Here is a 23,042-nt window from a genome sequence, read left to right as displayed (position 1 = left end):
AAAAAAAAAAACAGCAAGTCACCCATGAAATAAGTTTGTTTTTATTTCATGATTCAACTTAATCTTCCTTACTGCCTTTTTTTTTATTATAAGCAATATGTGCCAGTAAGGATGAAAGGATTAATTAAAACCATAATTATCTGATAGCATACTTTCTAACCTGTTTCAGGGCAAATTAAACCAAAATTCTACTTTAAATTCTACTTGAACTAAAAATACTGGACAGGCAAGGAAAAAAAAAAGGTGAATAATGAAATAAAAATAAACCTCTGGTTTCTGTTTCCACTACAAATTTTTCAGGTAACCTAAGGTAACACTCAAATAAAGAGCCATAGTATGTTTTTAATTTTTATTAATAAGAGTTCTTAGTACAAATAACAAATTTAACTTGATGTTTAGGAAAAAAGTGATTCTCTAGGGTTTGTTCATAAAGAAAAACTGTTGTATACACATTAATCTCCAATTTTAATGCTTAATACCATAATGCTTCTAAATCTATAACTTAATTTCAGGTTTAATTTTTATAATTCTGTCTGTCTGCATCTAGTTAAAGAGATGAGAAAATATAAAGTTAGAAAAAGCAGGAGATTACTTTAAATGACCTGAATATAAACCTTCACTTTTTAAAAGGCTTTAAAAAAATTCTTTAAAACAAAACAAGTTAAAAATTAGAATACCTTTGGCAGAAAAATTAGCAGCTATAAACAAAATTAACATTACATAATAATTACATTTTATCAAGAACTGTGTTACAATAATGTTTTAGGTATTAGAATGATTTGCAACATACTAAATGTTTATTTGTATTAGACATAAAAATCTCTTTATTAAAAAAACTTTTTAATATAGTTCAGCACTTTGGGGGGATTCTGTTCCCAATAAATGACAGGAACACAATTTTAGAAGATGATAGGTGATGCATCTTTTAATTAGAGGCCTAACCAGGTAAGTCTTGTCAAATAGTTATAAAATGGTATTCAATAATAAGCCATTATAAAAATTCAAGATAAAATGGTAACTCCAGTCTCTGCATCAAAATATATTGCTTGGCATCAGAAATCAAACTATTATGAGCAAATATGCAGTAAAAAAATTCCTGAAAAAAGAAGCTCATTTTAGAGTAAGTGCCTTAAATATTTTATTCTTCCCCTGACATACTATTTCTACCACTCTTCATTTTAACAGTGCTTTCTCCTTGGTTGGTGGTGTATTATTGCTTCTCAAAGACTAATAATACCCAGCATAATCCAAGGTCATCAACTCCTTTGTAGCTGAAGTGAACTACAAAGAGCCAAAAAAAGAATGCATTACAATAGAAAACCACTACCCTACTTAGCAAAGCAGAAGCCCCATCTCTAAAAGACTTTTATCCAAGATTGCTTTAAAATTAGTCCTTTAAGTCCAATAGTATTACACTATTGTTGTCCCCCTGGTTTGGGGGTAAGTTCGAATCTTAAAAAGTACATATTAAAATTTCCAAATTACATTACTCTGGAAACATAACTGAGTTGAAAATCTTTCTATATTGGGATGAAATTTCTTCTATTCCTTTTATTTGGTATGAAATTTCACACCCACTCATTGAGATATAAAGAGTGTAGGAGAACAAGAATTACTCATTATACTGTACCCAAGCCTCCAGGAGCCACGACTGGGGAACTGTCCATGCAAACAGACAATGTCTTCTAAATACAACCTAATATGCTACCACAGTTGTATGTTAGTGATTTAATGAGATTTGAAATTGAGAAATGAACAGAGTTTAACTGGGCATTTCCAAAGTTACAGGAAATTCCAGTGTTGTCACTATTCCTACATAAGAGTGCCTCTGACTTACCAGGTAAGACAGGGTCTCCTACACACCTAGCCACAAAGAACAGGGCTCCTAGGTAGCACTGATTCTCCACCACGTGGGAGGTACACTTCCCAATACAGTCTCTCACTCCTACTTTCTATTAGCATTGTATTTAGCTCTGTAGGATATGACCAAAAACAAATAGGGATAAAAGTAGAAAATAAATATGACCTCTAATGGAGTAAAGCTCCCCACAGAGATGGTTTAAGAGGTAAAACATATTTGAAAGTAAAAAGTCAAATCCGTCTAAGATACCACTCACTCACTCAATTTCCGGTTTCACTCAAAAAAGCCTCCTTAACTCTTGGCAAACTAGCTATGTGGTATGCATATGGTCTACCTTTTTAAATTTGCATTTAAAAATCACTAAAAATCATTCCTTATTAAGGACGTGTCAACATTAAAACACCTAAATGTTTATAATTAAAACTGTATTAAAATATTTTAATATTTACAATTGGAAAAAATATATACTCTAGCCAGTCATCTCAGTGCTACTTCTTCAATTTCATCTTCCACAGAATCAACTGCTTTTACTGCTGGTCTACTGTTTGCAGGTTTTAATCGATGTCTATTTGGATTAAAATTTCTTCCTTCGCTGAGGAAAAAGTCATCATCTTCATCTTGTTCTCTGCCCCTGCTGCTTTTATCCCCAGGGAGAAAATTTAGAGGGTCAAAGTCTCCTTTGCTGGCAGTGAGAGAATTTGGGTCACTGCTTTTAGAGGAAACGGTGCTGCTGCCACTGGCACCAAATAGCTGTTCCATCAGATTAGCCTTTTTCTCTTTTCTTGTAATTAAATCTCCATTGTCTTCACTAAGTTTTTCCATACTATTTCTTTGGAAATCCAAAAGGCCACTTTTTTGGCTAACAGGATTTGACTTCCCTGTTGTTTTTGCAAATGAAGGCACATAGCTACCAAATGCAAACTCACTTGGAGAGGCTGGGCTTCTAATATCTCTTTGATTTCGACCTTCTTTTGTAGTTAAAAAACCGATGTCGTGCAATTGATGCCCATTAAATAATCTCTCTGAGGATTCAGAGAGCATGTATGTTTTAGGGCTTTTCTCTGGGGAGCCCAGTTTTGATTCCAAATCAGGCAGCAATGGGAGAGGAGGGCATTTGAGGTTCCGAGAATCCTGGAGTTCTCTATTGATCTCATTCAGTTTAGCAAGTAGCATTTCTCTCTTCAGTCTTTCTTCTTCCTCTTCTTCCAATTTATCAATATTTTGAGTTTGGTACATTTCCATTTGGTATCTTCCAGTTTCCAACTCTGGCTTTTCTTCTCTCTCCAGTAAAAGTATGTTTTCTTCTTGCTTTTTATCAAGGTCTTCTCTTTCCCATTCTGTATGAAATCAAATGTTAAAAATGGGATTTTATAGCAGTCAATATTTTTAAATAGGCAAATTCAAACTATCATCTTTTATAAACAGTCATTATCTAATTTGGGTATTATAAATACAGTGAGGATGGACACCATAAATTCCATTTCTGTACTTATCTTCTGGGATTTCAATAGAACATATTTAGTGTGTATTGGATCTAAGTTTTGCATTTATTAAAAAAAATGTGTTCTTCAAGACAGGGTCAGGCAGTGTGGTAGTTTCACAAGAAGCTAAGTATGTGGATGTCATAAGGTCCTGCAACCTCATTATGGGGTATATACTTGGATGATCTGAGAGAAGGGACACAAATGGACACTTGCACACAGGTGTTTATGGCGGGAATATTCAAGATTTACAATGGATGGAGGTGGACTAAGGGTACATTGATGGATGGACAGAATGGTGAACTGTGGTGTATGCATACAATAGAATATTGAGCAGCTGCAAGAAGGAATGAAGTTGTGAGACGCACAACTACATGAATGTATCTTGAGGACAGCATTTTGAGTGAAGTATGCTAGAAACAAAAAGACAAACATTATAATGCTTCACTAATACGGACTAACTATAATGTGTAAACTCAGAATTGAATTTGAGAGCACAGCTTATCAGGGAAACGCTTATTATAATGGTCCCTAGACTGTAAGCTCTTACAGCATCACATCTGTTCCTAAGTTGTAATGCTTATCTCCAAAAACCGAAATGCTGAACTCTTTGTGTATAACCCAGTTGGTCTCTGGAACTTTTGGTATCTGTGAGACACCTGAAACTCAGAGCTAGAGCTCGGCAACTATGAATATCAGCATTACCTCATACAGCAATGGTTAAAAAAGCTGAAAAAGAGTTCAGACTTCAATTAGAGATATGAATGAAGACGATCCGGTTAGGACTAAGGCAAATCAGGCCAAGGGGTAAAGGATGATACTGACTGTGTTTTAAAACTTCAACTTCTTTGTGAGACCAAGGGAAGAGATGTTTATTTGGTTCAGGATCTATATTTTCTGCAGCACACTAAATAATTTAACTTGTACAGTTTACTCAAACACCATAATTACATGGAACTTTGAATGGGAAGTGAGATCTGGTAGGTTTACACAGGTTAGTGCGAAATCCCAATATATCCCAAAGTAATTGGGCAGAGAATAAAAATATATTCGCAGGGTCCTCCTGAGGAACTAGGGAAAAATGCAGAAATGTTGGACTTCCCCACCTATGTTATTACTGCTTTTTCTCACAAACATTGAGGACTAACAATTTAGTAGGATGAGCCCTCGATCTTCGGGCTTGCCCTTGTGCTGCTGCAAAGGAGAGGCCAAGCCTACTTAAAACTGTGCTTAAGAGTCTCCCCCAGAGAACCTCTTTGTTGCTCAGATCTGGCCCTCTCTCTCTCTCTAAGCTGACATGGCCGGTCAACTCACTGCCTTCCCCACTATGTGGGATATGACTCCCAGGGGGGAAATCTCCCTGGCAATGTGGGACATGATTCCCAGGAATAAGCTTGGACCTGGCATCACAAGATTGAGAAAATCTTCTTGACCAAAAGGGAGGAGCGAAATGAAACAAAATAAAGTTTCAGTGGCTGAGAGATTTCAAATGGAGTCGAGAGGTCATTCTGGAGGGTATTCTTATGTGCTATATAGATACCCCTTTTTAGTTTTTAGGGTATTGGAATGGCTAGAGGGAAATACCTGAAGCTATCAAACTGCAACTCAGTAGTCTTGATTCTTGAAGACAATAGTATAACTATGTAGCTTACACGGTGTGACTGTGTAATTATGAAAACCTTGTGGCTCATACTCCCTTTATCTAGTGTATGGACAGATGAGTAGAAAAATGGAGACAAAAATTACATAAAAAATAGGGTGGGATGGAGGAATGGAATGTTTTCGGTGTTCATTTTTTAATTTTTATTTTTTTGGGACTAAGGAAAAGATTCAAAACTTGATTCTGGCGATGAATGCAAAACTATATGATGGTACTGTGAATAATTGATTGTACACTGTAGATGACTGTAGGGTATTGAATATATCTCAATAAAAAAAAGATAGGGTAAGGGAAGAAAGTTCAATGCCTATTTTTAATACCTAAAATAGAGCTGTAAACTGAATGGTGGGTGGTAGAGTGGATGGACTTTTTAAAAAATAAATAAAATCTCTGGATAATGTATTTTTTAAAAAATAAATGGGCCTGTATGTGTCAATAATATCTATTTCATAATATATAAAGGTCAAGAAGTTGTTTCAGATTAAAGGAGACTGAAGAGCTATGATAACTAAATGCAATCCATTATCATAGGGAGAAAAGGAAAAAAAAAGCTACAAAGGACATTATTGTGTCAACTGACAAAACTGTAATATGGACGGCACATTAGACAAATGTGTTGCATCAAAGTTAAATTTCTTGAAATTGATAATTATATTGGAGTTACAGAAGTGAATGACCTTGTTTAGGGGAAATATACATGGAAATATTTAAGAATGTGGGGCATGAGGTATATGACTTACTCTTTTCCTTTCCACCTTTATTAGAGAAATTGTGGTTTTACAGAACAATCATGCATAAAATACAAGATTCCCACATACCACCCTATTAACACCTTACATTGGTGTGGAACATTTACTACAATTGATAACATATTTTTATAAATTTACTATTAACTATAGTCCATAACTTAGGGTTTGCTGCTTTTGTAGTCTAGTTCCATGGAATTAAAAAAAAAAATTTATTCTATTCTGTTACCATATACAATCTACCATTTCCCCTTTTAATCACATTCAGATATGTATGTATGTGTGTGTGTGTGTGTGTGTGTGTGTGTGTGTGTGTGTGTACATCACTACAGTTAATTACATTCAAAATATTGGGCTACCATCACCACCATCCATTATCAAACATTTCTGCCATTCCAAATAGGAACGCTGTACTTTTTTAAGCCTTAACTTCCCACCCACCCCTGGTAACTTATATTCTGGAATCTGACTCCATGAGTTTGCTTATTCTAATTGTTTCAAATCAGTGAGATCAGACAGTATTTGTCCTTTTATGTCTGTCTTATTGCATTCAACATGACGTCTTCAAGGTTCATCCAAACCTTACTCTTAAATGGTTCTTTGGCTATTCTTACCACTTTTCTATAATTTAAAAATTATTTCCAAATGATAAATTAAAGATATTTATATATGCAAGAGCACTACAAATTTGGTAACTTTGGTAAATGGTATACATTCTCACTGACATGAGAGAATATTCCACACAGACTCCAGGAAAAAAAAATCGGTCACACGAAACCAAAAAACGTGGTACTTCTCTGTTGCATTACTCCTTTTCCTGTTACTTATACTGACCATAATACCTAATTTCTATTCTATAGGTTAACATGTGAAAGCATATTGCAACAATTAGGCCATGATTTTATGTTCCATTAACATCAGCTCAAGAAAATAAAAGAATTTCTCTGCAAGCAGCTACTTAGAATTAACAGAACAAATTCAATAGATTTCAATCGTTTTGGCTCACCCTTTCTTATACCTTTCAAGACATATTATCCAGTTGGAAATGAATTTATCCCTAAACTTTATTTCCAGTATCTGAAACTATGTGACTTGGTTTACCAAGCTTCCAAAGTAATGGTTGAACATGTTACAAAATTAACTTTACATTCTAAAACTAAAGAAAAATTATAAGAATACATTCAGAACTTCATAGTGTTTTTGTTGGTTAAGCCAATAAAGGTTATCTTCCAGACATCTCTTCCTCAAACTTTTACTTAACACACAAAGAATGTTTTGTCTCCTTCACCTGAATTCCACTTTATGTAAATTTTCTGAAAGTAACTTATCCTTATTCTTTAACCCCATACAGCAACTGACTTATAGTCTTTAATTTTTTCTTTCCCTAATAACTTCAGTCAAATTTTTGTGATTCCAAATATACTATCCCCTACCACTGTATCAACCTTTTCTCCTTTTGTATAACCAATTAACAGGTCAAAGAAAATACCAGGAGAAACCAACCCTTTCCCAAGGGATGCTGACTTATCAGCTCGCGTAAACAAACTCATTTTCTTACCATTCTTCAAATTCTTAATCTCCTGTCTTACAACATGGAGTCCTTGATCTTTCACAAATTTTTCTTCTCTTTCCACAATTGGGTTTAGAATTTCTGCTTCTTCATACTCATCTCTCTCTTGGGATTTCAGATCCTAGTATACATTTTTTAATGCAAGGTCACATGTAGGAAGGGGAAAAATATTTAAATATCATAGATTTATCTTCTGTTGTGCATGAATATATACCAACTAAGTGAGAAATTAAAGCAAATTTTCAATTTAGTAAACCAGTAAGTCACAAGTCATCATCCTTTGAATGATGCTTCAAAAACACATGATTATTTCTTACTTTAGCTAAAATTTTAAGAAGCATTTATAAGACATATTAGAACCAATGAAATCCTGACGAGACAAGTTCAAAGTATCCTGGCTTTATACATTTTCCACAACAAAATCTGTTTAATTCCATTAACCAGAAAAGGCTATTAACCAACCGTGGTGACTAAGTGAGATGGGTTGAACAGTAAAAACTGCCATGAATCTTTCAAGTTTATACTAGGCCTAAAGCCTCCAACTGATTAATTTTACAATATTTAAATCAAATAAAAATGTTATCAACTTGTTCCTTGTTTCTTACCTATTCTTTCAAATATGTGTGTGTATGCATGTGCACACACATGTATGTGTAATTTTTCTTATAAAAGTAAAATAACAATAAGCTATTATTAGGAGAGACGTGAATTGTACTCTAGTATCCATCTTCCCCTTCTTCCTTTTAGTAACAGAGTCCCCTGAGTTTTAGGAAAACATAGGGCTGATTAGCTGGACACTACATTTGCTAACCTCCCTTGCAGCCAAACAGGACCAATAGGATGTGAACGGAAATATGTGTGCTACTTCTCATCATGTTTATAAAAATGAAAGCTGCTTGCCTCCCACTTCCTTTTTCCCCCTTTCCACAGAAGTGGTGAATCACTCTTAATCAAACAGAGTAGGACTACACTCTTTAAGATGGTAGGTAGTACGATAAGATAGAGGATGACTACCATGGAACAAAGCTGTCTACCTATCCTGGACTTCTACAGACCTTCATTCTATTACGAGAAAGAGAAACCTGTATCTTGCTTGAGCCACTTTATTCTGGGTCTCTTTGCAATAGCAACTTAGCCCGTACCTTAATTAATACAGCTACCATTTTATGAGGCCCTTTAAAGTGGCAGGATCAGTCTTAAGCTTTATAAACTTGATTAAACCCTTACCACATCCTGAAAGGTAACCCACCCCCATCTTATAGGTGAAGAAATTGAGGCTCCAAGAAGTCATATAACTAAAATGCTAGGAAAGAATTTAATTAAAAGGTGGTGTGACTCCAAGGTGCAACTCTTTACTATACCAGGTTGCTGCCTGCTTAGCTGACTCTTTTAATATTAAGATGAAAACGTTTTATCCTTTAAAAGTTAAGAATGACTTCTCAATTTCTATCCCACACTACCATTTTCAAAGAGACAAATCAACATGATCTAGTATTGGTAGCGCAAATACAGAGAGAAACATTTAGTAGACCCAGCTAACTTGTCTAAATTGTAAAATGAAAAACAAAACAAACAAACAAATAAACTAGAGTATAGAGAGGAACAAAATAATCTTTTCTACAGCACAAGAAGAGATCTTAGGGTCACTGGAAAAATACAAGGCACAAAAAAATATAAGATCTATATGAAATACGCTGGATTCCTCATATATTGTTGTCTTCAGAGTTTAAACTGAATACTCTAAAGATAAAATCCACTTAGAGAAAAGGACATGTGATTCAGTATGTAAGCCCTTTGAAATAAAGGTCTGACACAGATCTCCTGTATTCCACTCTAACTTGAATGGTATATTCAGCATTCATCTAAACTGTAAAATTCTCCTACAAAGGCAGCTGAAGAAAATAGATATAGTCAAATTCCAACAAATCAATTTCGAAAACTACTAAAATTTGCTATTAAACATAAAAGCAATGAGGATTTTTCAAAACTATTTGTGGTCATAAAAGGTAAGAAACTTGGAAACTTTGCCTCCAACCCAAAAGGTACAATCATCATTTCTGAAATATCTGAAACACGTGATATGAGCTAAAAGACTCAATCCAAAGAAATTTAATAAAATACATAGACGTTATCTCTTTTCTTTAAAAGGCTAGTTACATATTCACACAGATACAGTACTAGCTGCATGGCTGAAATTTTAAAAACGTTTAATATTGAGTTTTTAGGAATAACTTCAAACCTAGAATTTGGTATCTAATCATACTGCTGCACTCACCAAAGTAAGTTGTTCAGTTTCTTCTTGTTTGTTTTCATAACACATAACAGTTTGTGGCATTATAGGAAATCCTCCCAGCTCAAAGTCTTCACTGGTTTGCACTCCTTTCGTACACTGGTCTGTAAAATCACTCTGGCATGCAGCTACCATGAAAATTATAAAAGAACTTATCTAATTACATTGAACAATGGTAAGAAATATGGAATTCAACTGGTAAATGTTCATCATCTAAATGAGACAATGCAGGTTTTATTCAGCTCAATGAATGTTCACTATTACTATTTTTGTTTCTAGGATTTACTGGCAATTGTGATTTGGGGCAATTCTGACTATAAATCTTATTAAACCACAAGATTGTTCTTAAATGTTTGCAATTCACAGGGGAGGGCAGTATATTTTTTGCTAAAAATAAAGATATGCATAACATCAAAGTATTTATGAGTGACATGAAATATGTGGGATTAGTTTTGAAATAGTTTCATGAAAAAGATAAACTGGATGGAATAAATTGGCAAAATGTATAACTGTTAAAGCTAGGTAATACATACATGAAGGTTAATTATACTATTCTCTCTACTTTGGGATATGTTTACAATTTTTCACAAAAGTGTAAAAATAAATTTAAATAAGAAAACTTCAAAAATATACATAAGACATAATTTTAATGACCTCTCCTCAGGTGAAAATACTGAGGAAGTCTGATATGATTTCTGAAAATCAACTATAAGTATTAAATTTACATTATTAAAAAACATTTAATTGAAATTAAGTTCAATAAGGTTCTTTCTTTTTCCTCCCTTCTACTTGAGAGTTAATTTATTTTATTATTAATAAATAACTACAATGCTGTTTTTTCAATAAGAGCGATTTACCATTTTTTTTTGGTGTAAGGTCTTTTTCTTTTTTTGAAGACTTCGGCTGACGATTAGAATATATGTTTTTTATATCAAGTTCTCTCTCCTTTTCCTGAAAATAAACCCAATACAAGTAACCAAGGATGTGGATTCTCAGTTCAAAATAAAGCAAATCCCTCACCTTCTCAACTGGCACTTTCCTCACCAAATTGAAATAAAGCTGGCTCAGATTCCTTTCATAACTACCAAAGTACAAAAAGGAATGGCTCTAGTACATATAGGTTGGGATGGAGCAGTAAATTTTCCTAAAATGTTCAGAATGTCCTGGCAGAAAATGAACGCAGATAAGGCAAAGTCCATTTTCTACCCACTCTTACTTGAAAGAGATGGTATTGTGTTGACTGTCTTCCAGGCTTAGCCACAAGGACAAAGAATTTAGGTAGCATCTCTCAAACACTCAATTTTGCACAAAATTTCAACCCATCAAGGACCTCTACATAGAGTTAAGAACACTTGCTTTAACAAAATTAATTTGAATGCCTTCTCTAAACACTAAAAATGAAGGAATTATTTGAAACAACTTTAAAAATAAGTTATCATGGGGTCATCTGGAGAAGAACACTGAATTATTCAACCATAAAAGGCAGAAAAATTCTATTTGTCCTAATTTTCTTCCAAGATTTTAAACTTCATTTCATTTACATCATTCCTAATATAGTCAATATTTCACTTTTGGCATGTATAAACAGTGATTTATAACAGACTTTTCCTTTCTAAGTACTAAAGATGATATTAGAATTTTGTAAATTATAGCATACCAACTTATGAGTAGTAACAATTACTGTTTTAAAATATTGGGTTTTCATCTAATATTACAAGGAAAATTAAAGCAATTTAATAAAAGCACTTACCTTTAATTTGTGATATAATTGTTGTAACTCCTTTTGAAGGACTTTATTTTCATCATAAGCCTCACATGCCCTTTTCCTCTCAGCAAGTAACTGTCGTTGGAAACTGTTTGTACTCAGTTCAAGGTTTTTCGATAGCTCCTATGATGTGTTTATAAATAGAAAAGAAAAATAGTACTTAAAAAATAATCCAGGAGGGGTGTACATCTCCCTGGCACGCAGGATATGACTCCCGGGAATGAATCTGGACCCGGCATCGTAGGATTGAGAACATCTACTTAACCAAAAAGGGGATGCGAAATGAAATGAAATAAAGCTTCAGTGGCTGAGAGATTTCAAATGGAGTCTAGAGGTCACTCTGGTGGACATTCTTATGCACTATATAGATAACACTTTTTAGGTTTTAATGTGTTGGAATAGCTAGAAGTAAGTACCTGAAACTACCAAACTCCAACCCAGTAGACTTAACTCTTGAAGAAGATTGAATAACAACGTAGATTATAAGGGGTGACAGTGTGATTGTGAAAACCCTGTGGATTGCACTCCCTTTATCCAATGTATGGATGGATGAGTAGAAAAATGGGGACAAAAACTAAATGAAAAATAGGGTGGGATGGGGGGGATGATTTGGGTGTTCTTTTTTCTTTTTATTTTTTATTCTGATTCTGGTTCTTTCTGGTGTGAGGAAAATGTTCAAAAATAGATTAGGGTGATGAATGCACAACTCTATGATGGTACTATGAACAGTTGATTGTACACCATGGATGACTACATGGTATGTGAATGTATCTCAATAAAACTAAATTAAAAAAAAAATAATCCAGCAGTAAAACACTGCAATTAGCAGTGTCAAAATGGTATTTGTAGTGGTACTATACAAGACATATAAATAAGGCTGAAATTTATGTTCATGAACATAAAATAAACTGGGGAATAGATTTACCCACAATTATAAGATACCTAATCTATTAGTCCTTTCCCTGTTTTTCACAATGATTTGTAAATACATTCTTAAGCATTTGCCTGAAGCATACATGGATAGTCACTTAAATTGGGAGAAAAGACAGCCAAAGGGCACAAAGAGAAATAAGTCTTTTAGAAATCTTTGCTTGGGCAAATAATTAGATAGTGAGTCAACTAAAGTCACACAGCACTACTCAAGGCACAGAGAGTACCTCTTAAAGCATTTCTAGATAAAAACAATAGTCATTTCTCTTATCTTCAAAAAGTCCCATGACATATATGAAAGAATATAAATTAACAAATCTTCTTTAAAAATAAATTTCAATATGCCATTCCTAACTTCTGGATTAAAAGAAAACCTCTTAAATATAAAAAAATGTTATTACAAATACAATAAATATTTATTGTAAAGTATAATAAAAATGCAAATAAATATAGAAAATAAAAAGCAGTTACAATACCCTCACTTTGTGACAACCACTACCAACATTTTAGTATATATAGTTTGAAACTTTTATGTATTTATACTCTACTACCACAATTTTAAAATGGAATTATATTCTATTTTGTATATGTAACATAATTTATTTAAGCAAATTCAGCTATTAAACATTAAGGTGTTTCCAATTTTTCCTATGGTGAACAACACTACAGTGTATATGACTTTGAGTGTATCTTTTATTATTTTTAAACAGGATAAATGTTTAGAAATGAAGTTGCCAGGTTAACAGATATTTGTACAATTTTAAGGCTTTTCAAAGGAATTCCAAAAATGCCTCTGGAAAGTTTGAAACAATTTTCATTTTTCTTCAAAAGTCTAATGCCCTTTATTTTACTACATTTTTGCTATAATTGGATAATGTAATTCTTTAAACTAATGGATTAGGCCCCCCAAAAGCCTATCATTTTTAGTTTGTCTTTTTTTTATTACTAGTGAAATTAATTTTTGATGTTTATTGGCCATCCATATACTTTTTGAATTGATTTTTCATACTGAGTGCCAATTTTGTTTTATTGGTGTGTTCACTGGTGTTTTTTTTTTGTTTTTGTTTTTTTTTGTTTTTTTTACTATGAGTGTTCTTTATACATATTAAGGATATTAACCCAATTTCATACATATTACAAATATCTCTCCCCAACACCAACACACATATACTTTGTCATTTGCCTTTGAGTTTAAGCCATGAGATTCTTAAGGTACACCATTAAGAAAATAATTGAAAACTAAAATGACAATTAGAAAATAAACATCATCTACCAAATTAGCAAATTTAAAAGTAAATGATATCCAGTTTGACAATAATGTTCACACATTACCAGGTGTACTGGTTTGTATATATTATGTCCCCCAGAAAAAGCCATATTCTTTGATGCAATCTTGTGGGGGCAGATATATTAGTGGGGATTAAGTTGAAACATTTGGATTAGGCTGTTTCCATAGAAATATGCCCCACCCAACTGTGGGTGATAACTCTGATTGGATAATTTCCATGGAGGTGTGGACCCGCCCATTCAGCATGGGACTTGATTAGTTTACTGGAGCACTGCATAAGCTCAGACAGAAGGAGCAGGCTTGCTATAGCCAAGAGGGACACTTTGAAGAATGCACAGAAGCTGAGAGAGTAGCTGTGGATGAGAGGCAGTTTGAAGACCACCATTGAAAGCAAACTCTTGCTCCAGAGAAGCTAAGAGAGGACAAACACCCCAAGAGCAACTAAGAGTGACATTTTTGAGGAACTGCTGCCTAGAGAGGAACATCCTGGGAGAAAGCCATTTTGAAACCAGAACTTTGGAGCAGACGTCAGCTAACAGATTTTCCGGACACCACTGGCCATCCTCCAGTGAAGGTACCCTTTGTCGATGGACACTTTATGATCTTAAGACTGTAACTTTGTAACCAAATAAACCCCCTTTTATAAAAGCCAATCCATTTCTGGTGTTTCGCATTCTGGCAGCATTAGCAAATCAGAACACTAAGTAAAAATAAAAATTAAAAAACTATGTTTGTATTATCTATCAATCATTACTCACCTGTTTGGAAAGCAATTTGATTTTATGTATCAGGAGACTTAAAAAGGATTTATGCCCTAATACACAACTTACCAATGTAAAGTGCAGTAGGCAGTTATTGCAAGATATTTTTTAATTCTTATGAATACCAAGTATTGTCCAGAGACAAATAAAATGTCTACAGATACTATGTTTCAAATGTATAGTTTATAAAATACAAATTAATTTTTAATATCCTTACACTTGGTCTAATAATTCCATTTTCTAATTAATGAGAAAATGTTATAAATAAATATGCTCATCACAGCATTATCTCAAAAATATGATTATGAAACCAACAAAGTATTTAAAAAAATGGAGAACACCAACATTATGCATCATGTTGAACTGAGCTAACATAGACTGGATCTCTTCCCAATATGAATACATAGAAATGCCAGATAAAATACAGTAATAATAACAAACAAAAATAACCTATTTCAAAAGAAAGGCAGGGACACTCTTGTACTACAAAGGGAAGTGAGAAATGCAAATCACTGTGGACCAATAGCAACCTACAAGACCATGACCTGAATATAGGCTCTAGGAGCTGGAAGCTAGGGGTCTAGCCCTACCAGGGAACTGTGATATGATCTTTGGCTTAGGTGAAATAGCGTTGGGTAATGAGAAGAATTTGGAATTAAACCCTCTACTTACAACCTCATCTGAGATAAGATGACTAAAAAACTCCAGCTATGATATGCCAAGAAGCAGAAAGATGCTTGCCTTCTTTCCTGAGCTCTGTATATAATAAAAAAGTTCCTGTGAGAAATAAAAACTCTAGCTCTATGCCATATATAGGCATGGCATTTGAATTTATGCTACCTGCGTAGAATGAAAAATTAACTTAAAAATTGATCTACTACTATTGAAATCCCTAAGGATCCACAGTAGCCAGTATGAAACAACTTCTGTGGTGTATTTATCATAACCTAGGGCTCATAGAATTACCACAGGAAAAAAAAAATCTCTCCCTGCTAAAGATGAACTCTCAATTCAAAATTATAAAACACAGAAGGAAGTGAACCACATAAATGCAAGTCATACAAAACAAACAGGAATAATAACATATAAAGAAGTAGAAATACTAGAATAACCAGAAAGAGATCAATAAATAGATATGTTTAGAAGGAATAAAGAGATCCAGAAACTATGAAGAATACATTATGAAAAAAGAATAGTAGATATGAAAAATAATAAAATATAATTCCTACAAAAGAAATTTATATTCACCAAAATATAAAAATTAATGGACAGAACACAAATGGGGACGATATTGACCAGCCTGGGCAAAGTCTAAGCAGAGCCTCCAAGGACAATAAAACTTACTCAGACAAAAGAGGGGAGAGGCAAGTCTAGGCAAAGGTGTGGAAGTATGAGAAACCAACTATAGGAAACGGAGTGTTTCTGGACTATATCAGGGTAAAACTTGTAAGCTCTTCACTTCTTAACCACATGCTGAATGGATCCATCCCATGATTCAGTATTTATCTTAGAGCCATTTATTCTGGTGGGGGAAATGAAAGTACTGCCGTTTCAGTATACCATTGTTTCAAAATACCACACTTGGTTGGCTGGCTTTCTGGCTATCATATCTTTGTCATCCAAAATGGATGCCTCATGTGCTGGTGGTCACCAGGTAAGGCAGCAAATCTAGCCAGAGATCCCAGGAATGTCACAGGGCAGTCAAGTAAATATTTAGAGAAGGAGAAGAATTTTATCAGGGAACTAGGAAAGCTCCTCCACATATGGTGGCGGTGGGATAGAACACTGGAGTGACAGAAAGCAGAGTCATGAAATGGTCCTGAGATTAGAGGCGAGACTGTGGTGCCTGCTCCACTTTGAGAGATGAGCCTTCTCTTTGGCTGCCTAGCCTCTCCTCGCTTGCTGCTGCTCCTTACACGTGTGAGGTCACCCATGACTGGATGCCCCATGCAGGAGAAAGTATTACCATGACATCCATATTTCCCAAACTGTCTCTTGAGACTAGTGCTCTGATAAGTGAGTGAATTATGAGGAAAGCAGACAGAATATTTAAAACAGAACTTCTCAGAGAAAATGGGATGGAGAATACGTGCCTGTGTGAACTGGACTTGGGGGAACAACGGGGGTGACCTAAAATCCAAAGTTGTATTCAAGGGTATGTCTTCCTCCATCTCCCTGTTCCCATCCCCATTTTGTTATAAAAGGCTTGGGATTGTTTAAGAGATCCTGCAGTCATATTTGACACTGGTGAGTCAACATGGAGGGGAATTCCTGGGGTAAAATGTTCTCTTCAACACTGGGCTAGCAACTAGTGACAACCTGATTACTCTGGCAGTGGCTAATTCTTTGGAGTTTAGAAAATGGAGATGCTAAAGAATGACATTGTTGTTTTGGTATTATAGACCTTACAAGAAAATGTTTTACTCCGCATTTAGTGAGAAAGTGTAATAGCTTAGAAAGTATTGCCTTCTGCATTACTTTATGATGACCCTCTATTAAATTCAGGAGAATGAACTATTACAATATTGATCTATGAGCTAGAATATAAGCTTTTTCTTGTGTTTACTGATGTGTATCCCCAACTACCTAGAAGAGTTTCTGGTGCATAACAGATGTTAGATAAATAAATAAATATTTGCTTAACTGAGTATACTGTGTAGAGAGAATATAAAATTGAGTTATTTTCCCACTATTTCATGAGGTTATATTCAAGTTAATGGGTCAGTTTTCTTGAAAAAGGTCTCAAATTTTGTTCATTTGTAAATCATAGAAATCTACAGCATTAGGTTGGGCTTTGAAGTTTTCTTGTCTATTAACTGAAAAAAGAATTGAATAATGTTATCTAAAGGTCCCCTTCATTCTAACAGCCAACAGATCTTTGATTGCAGGTTATTTCTCAAGACTCTTACACTTATAACATTCCATGGTTCTTATAAAAACACAGAAAAGAAGAAAATATATCCATTGGTCCTACTTGATACTTACTTGATCAATAGGAAAAAGCTTTGAAATTCTGAAAAAGCAAAGCAATATCTATTCATCTTTAGTGGTTGTTCAATATATCACCATGTATAAGAGAAATGTTAATTGTTACTCTCAAAAAAGTTGTAGCTCATTATCTGGTCAATTCTTTATCAAGGAGGATGTACCATTTATTAAACCCTTTACAAGCACTGTGCTAGTGCTGTTTGGGTGGCATGCAGAGGTGAGAAGCCAAACAAAAAGCATGGGCCTTCATCAAACAGCCTAGGGCAAAAGTTTATCTGCTTTAAGTCTACAAGAGCACCCAAGAGAAGGAGAAAGTCTACTTCACTGAGACTAGAGGGGGCATTCAAATTCCTGTAAACAGGGGAAATTCTAAGGCCACTAGGAAGCTCAAGTCCAGGAAAGGACACAGGCTCAGAAAAGACAGGGAGCACTCCGTACTTTGCATTCATCCCAGGCTGACCTTCTTGACAGGAGGGCTGAACTCTGAAGGACAGCACTGGCCAATGCAGAGCCAATTTGCAAAGACTGTGAAAGGTATTTTTTGCATTTGTTTGTTTTTTTTAGCTCTTGGCACTCTGTGTCAATACACTAGCTAGGTACAAACTTGAAAAACAGACAACTAAGGGACTAAATCCTCGAGTTAACACTTTAAAATATTAAAATGTACTATATAGAACAAAAGATCACAAGACAAGCAAAGAAACAGGAAATGAAGGCCCATGCAAAGGAAGAGGATAAAAATTCAGAAAACATCAATGAAGAGGACCAGATGTGTATATACCAGACAAAGACTTTAAAAAACTAATCCTCAATATGCTCAAGGACAAGAAGGAAAATACAGAGAGAGAACTAAATGATACCGGGAAAACAATAAATGAACCACATGAAAATTTCAATAAAGAGACAGAAATTTTAAAAAGGAACCAAAGAGAATTTTTTAGTGTCCTAGGCTGCACAAGCAAATGCCACGAAATGGGTAGGGTTAAACAATGTGAATTTGCTCATGATTTGAGGCTGGGAAAAGTGCAAATCAAGGTGTCATCAAGGTGATGCTTTCTTCCTGAAAACTGTGACATTCTGGGGCTGGCTGCTGGTGATTCTTGGTCCTTAGCTTCTCATATGGCAAAAGCACATGGTGGCCCCTCCTGATCTCTCCATTCTCTTCCTGGTTTCATTGATGTTCAGCTTCTTGCTTCCTTTGGCTTTCTCTCACTCTGTATGAATTTCATTCCGCTTATAAAGGAATCCATAAATAGGATTAAGACCCATCCTGACTGAGCTGAGCCACACTTCAACTGAAGTAACCTTGTCAAAAGGCCCTACTTACAATGGGTTCATACCTTCAGGAATGGATTAGTTTTAAGAAGATGTTTTTCTGGGGTACATACAGATTCAAACCACCACAGAGAACTACTGAATTAAGACCACAATAATTGAAATGAATAATTCCCTAGAGGGTTTCAATAGCAGATTGGGACGGGCAGAAGGAAGAATCAGTGAACTCCAGACAAGAGAATTGAAATGAGTTAGACTAAGGAGCAGAAAGAAAAAAGAATTAGAAAAAGTGAAAATAGCCTAAGAGACAAGACCCATGGAACACCATAAAGGGCACCAATATACACATTACAGGAGTCCTGGAAGGAGGAGAGAGAAACTAGCAGAAGGAATTATCAAAGAAAGAAGAAAGCGAGAATGGGGCAAAGGAATTATCAAAGAAATAATCACAGAAAACTTTCTGAACTTAGCAAGACATGAATATGCACATCCAAAAAGCCAACCAAACACAAAACGGGACAAACTTAAAGAAAAATATGCCCAGACACATCATAGTCAAACTGTAAAATGCAAAGGACTAGGAAAGAGTTCTGAAAGCTACATGAGAAAATCAACGTGTTATGTACAAGGGAGTGTTATGTACAAGGGAGTCCCAATAAGATAAGATTAAGTGCTGATTTCTCATCAGAAACCGTGGAGACAAGAAAGCAGTGGGATGAGAGAAAACAATTTCAAACCAAGAATTTAAAATCCAGTGATAAAATAAAAAATGAGGGAGTATTTAAAACATTCCCCAGTTAAACAAATGCTGAGAGAATTTGGTCACCGCTAGACCTGCCCTATGGGCAATGCTAAAGAGAGTTCTTCAAACCGAAAGGAAAGGACACTAGATGGCGGATCAAAGCAACAGAAAGAAATAAAGACCTCTAGTAACAGTAACCATACATGTAACTGTAAAATGCCAGTACTACTGTGTTATATTTTTGGTATGCAACTCCACTTTTTACTTCTTACAGGTTCAAAACATTCAAATGTATAAACAGTAATGATAAATCTATGGTTTGGGAAATATAATGTATGAAAATATAATTTATAACAAGTTGTGCTGTTTTGAAGCTGTTATGTACCCCAGAAAAGGCTATGTTCTTTTAATCCATTTCTGTGGGTACAAACCTTTTGCGGGTGGGATCTTTTGGTTAGGTTATTTCAAACAAGATGTGACCTACCCCATTCAAGGTGGGTCTTGATCCTTTTACTGGAGTCCTTTGTGAGAGGTTAAAGGACAGAAAAGGCCCAGAGACCTCAGAAAGAAAAAGCCCCTGCAGGAGCTCAGAAGCCACTGAAGCCAGAAGCTGAAAGCAACAAGACCTGGGAGAGAAGGGCCCACAGACATGGCCATTTGTCTTCCACGTAACAGAGGTATCCCAGATGCTGGTGGCCTTTCTTCAGAGAAGGTATCATCCTGTTGATGCCTTAATCTGGACATTTTCATGGCCTTAGAACTATAAATTTGTAAGTGAATAAATCTCCATTGTAAAAGCCAACCCATTTATGGTATACTTCATTCTGGCAGCTTAACAAACCAAAACAGATTCTGGTACCAGAAGTGGGGTGCTTTGAGATGCAAATACCAAAAATGCTGGGACAGCTTTATAAATGTATAAGGGGAAGATTCTGGAAGAATTGTGAGAAGCTTGATAGGAAATGCCTAGATTGCTTTGAAGAGACTGTTGACAGAAATGTGGATGCTAAAGGTACTTCCAATAAAGCCTTAGAGAGAAATGGCAAATATGTCATTGCAAACTGGAAGAAAGGTGACCCTTACTTTAAAGTGGCAGAGAATCTGGCAAAATTGAGTCCTGATGTCAGATGGAGGGCAGAATTTGAAAGTGACAAGCTTGGATACTTAGCTGAAGAGATTTTCAAATTAAATGTGGAAAGTGTGGCCTGGCTTCTCCTTGTAGTTTATAGCAAAATGTGAAAGGAAAGGGATAAGCTGAGAACTGAACTCTCGGATACAAAGAAGCCAGAAACTGATAGTTTGGAAAATTCTGAGCTTTTGGAGAATGAGTCCTCAGAAAATACTGCCCCATCTGAGGATTTAATCAAATCTGGAACCAGTCATTTCAATACGAGTCAAGATTAGAGATGCAGTTATCAAGAAACAATCTGTGGAAAGTCCTATTGCCTGAAGATTGGACCTCTGTGTGCTGCATGTGAAACCTACAAGTTTTTTTTGCCAGATCTGTATGAACAGAACCACTGCCAGCCTGGACTAAAAGGGACAGAAAAGGGACAGATTGAAGGAAAAATGACTTCAAAGGCAGAATCATGGAAGCCAAGATCTGGAGCCAAGAAACCTCGGACCAAGAAAGCAGACTTAAAAAATGTTTTACTGACCCAGAGACTTTTACTTCTAGAAATTTTTCCATTTTCCATACATATATAAGTATGCAAAGTTCAATTCCATGCATCTTTTATACTACCCCAAAACAAGAAACCAATACCTATGTTAATAAGGAAAGAGTTCAATATATTTTAATATATTTACCCAATGGAATAGTATGCAGCCTTTAAAAAGAATAAGGCAGATTTTATAGGTGTGAGTGTATGCATACATACATATACATACACATATACTCATTACATACACATACACAATGATATGTAAAGAGTGGCAAAATATGCTTTTCAGTGGGGAAAAAAAGATATTGAGCACCTCCCTATTGTGGTTAGTGGATTAAAAAAAGGAGATATATATACATATATGTGCTTGTACATGTTGAGAAAGTTTCTTAACAGTGGTAGCTTCTTGGGAAGGGGCCATAAGCATAGCACAGAAAGATAACTGTGTTACTTGAATTTTTGGTGCTTATATTACTTTTTAATACAAAAATTATTATTTTAAGTATTAACTAAAAATTGCTTTAACAATTATTCTATCTAAATGGGTAGTTTCTAAGGACTTGCAAAATTTATTTTCTAAATGGTTTTAAACTTTATCCTTTAATCATAGATCTCCTAATTTCACTGTGAATCTTTACCTTCAAGAAACAGTAACATGTGTGTACGTACAAAATAAATAAAATCTAGCTAATTCTTTGGATTATTATATATTAAAAATTAGTAGGATCTAAATGAATGAGATTTTATTTTATAAGCAGTTCCCTTTTTCAACACTAAGACTCTTTCTCTCTCCAATATTAAATAATAGACAAAATAAGGGACTTAACATTTTGGAGGGATAAATATGGTCTCCTGTGCTAAAAACACTTTTGGCACATAAAAGGCTTAAAAAGTATGAATTAAGTCACCAGATTTCAGAACTGAAAGGGGTCTCAAAAAGTCATTCAGTAGGAACAAGTTTGCAGAAATGCAGTTATTTTAGGTTATTTGTTTTTCTTATTCCTTTGTTGGGTTACAGTTTTTTTTTTTCCTTGGGGTAGGGGAGGAACATATTGGAAGCAATGTAGTTATTTTAGGTTATTCGTTTTTCTTATTCCTTTGTTCGGTTATGGTTTGTTAATTTTCTTGGGGTATGACAGGAACATGTTGGAAGTAATGTGGTTATTTTAGGTTATTTGTTTTTTCTTATTCCTTTGTTTTGGTTTTGTTTGAAATGTTTTTATACTGTTTTTTAATTTTTTGATAAAGTTTAAAAAAACAATGAGTGAGTGTCAAAAAAAGTAAATGAACAATGGGCGGAGGAGGGGAATGGAATGTTTGGGATGTTCTTTTTTATTTTAATTTTAATTTTATTTTTTGGAGTAATGAAAATGTTCAGATTGTGGTGATGAATGCACAACTATATGATGACACGATGAAAAACTGTATACTTTTAAAGACTGTATGTTATATGACTATATCTCAATAAAATTGTATTCAAATAAAAAAATTTTTAAAAAGTCATTCAATTTAATTTCTCAGGTGAAACAACTGAAACCTGGGAGTTAAGAGAGCTACACAAAGTCAGGATGGCAATTTAGTAAGTCATGCCCTAAATTTTGGGGCTTACCTTTATGAAACTTATTCCTGCAAAGGAAAAGCTAAGCCTAATTATAATTATGCCTAAGAATCACCCCAGAGAACCTCTTTTGTTGCTCAGGTGTGGCTTCTCTCTCTCAGCCAACTCTGCAAATAAACTCACTACCCTCCTTCCTATGTGAGCCTGGCCCTGGCATCATGGGATTGGGAATACCTTCTTGACCAAAAGGGGGAAAAGAAATAGAAAAAAATAAAGTCTCAGTGGCTAGGGGATTTCAAACAGAGTTGAGAGGTCATTCTGGAAGTTATTTTTATGCATTATATAGAGATCCCTTTTTAGTTTCTAGTGTATCAGAACAGCTAGAAGGTAATACCTGAATCTTTTGAACTGTAATCCAGTAGACTTGATTCTTGATGATGACTGTGTAACTGTACAGCTTTTA

At 34.7% G+C, this 23,042-nt stretch overlaps 1 protein-coding gene across 2 annotated transcripts in view; it reads right to left on the bottom strand.

The window, feature by feature from the left end:
• Nucleotides 1-335: 335 nt before the first annotated feature.
• Nucleotides 336-23,042, bottom strand: part of LCA5 (lebercilin LCA5) — a 74,230-nt gene continuing 51,523 nt past the window's right edge. For both annotated transcript variants that reach the window (XM_037844876.1, XM_037844877.1), the window contains exons 4-8: nt 11,359-11,496; nt 10,466-10,559; nt 9,594-9,736; nt 7,307-7,439; nt 336-3,198 (exon numbers count right to left, since the gene is read on the bottom strand). In XM_037844876.1, the coding sequence (XP_037700804.1) occupies nt 2,339-3,198; nt 7,307-7,439; nt 9,594-9,736; nt 10,466-10,559; nt 11,359-11,496 (1,368 nt within the window). In that variant the 3' untranslated portion in view covers nt 336-2,338. The remainder of the gene's footprint in view (nt 3,199-7,306; nt 7,440-9,593; nt 9,737-10,465; nt 10,560-11,358; nt 11,497-23,042) is intronic.

Source organism: Choloepus didactylus, chromosome 7, assembly GCF_015220235.1.
Source record: "Choloepus didactylus isolate mChoDid1 chromosome 7, mChoDid1.pri, whole genome shotgun sequence".
In the NCBI taxonomy this organism is placed as follows: Eukaryota; Metazoa; Chordata; class Mammalia; order Pilosa; family Megalonychidae; genus Choloepus; species Choloepus didactylus.
This window is presented reverse-complemented; position numbering and strand designations above follow the sequence as displayed.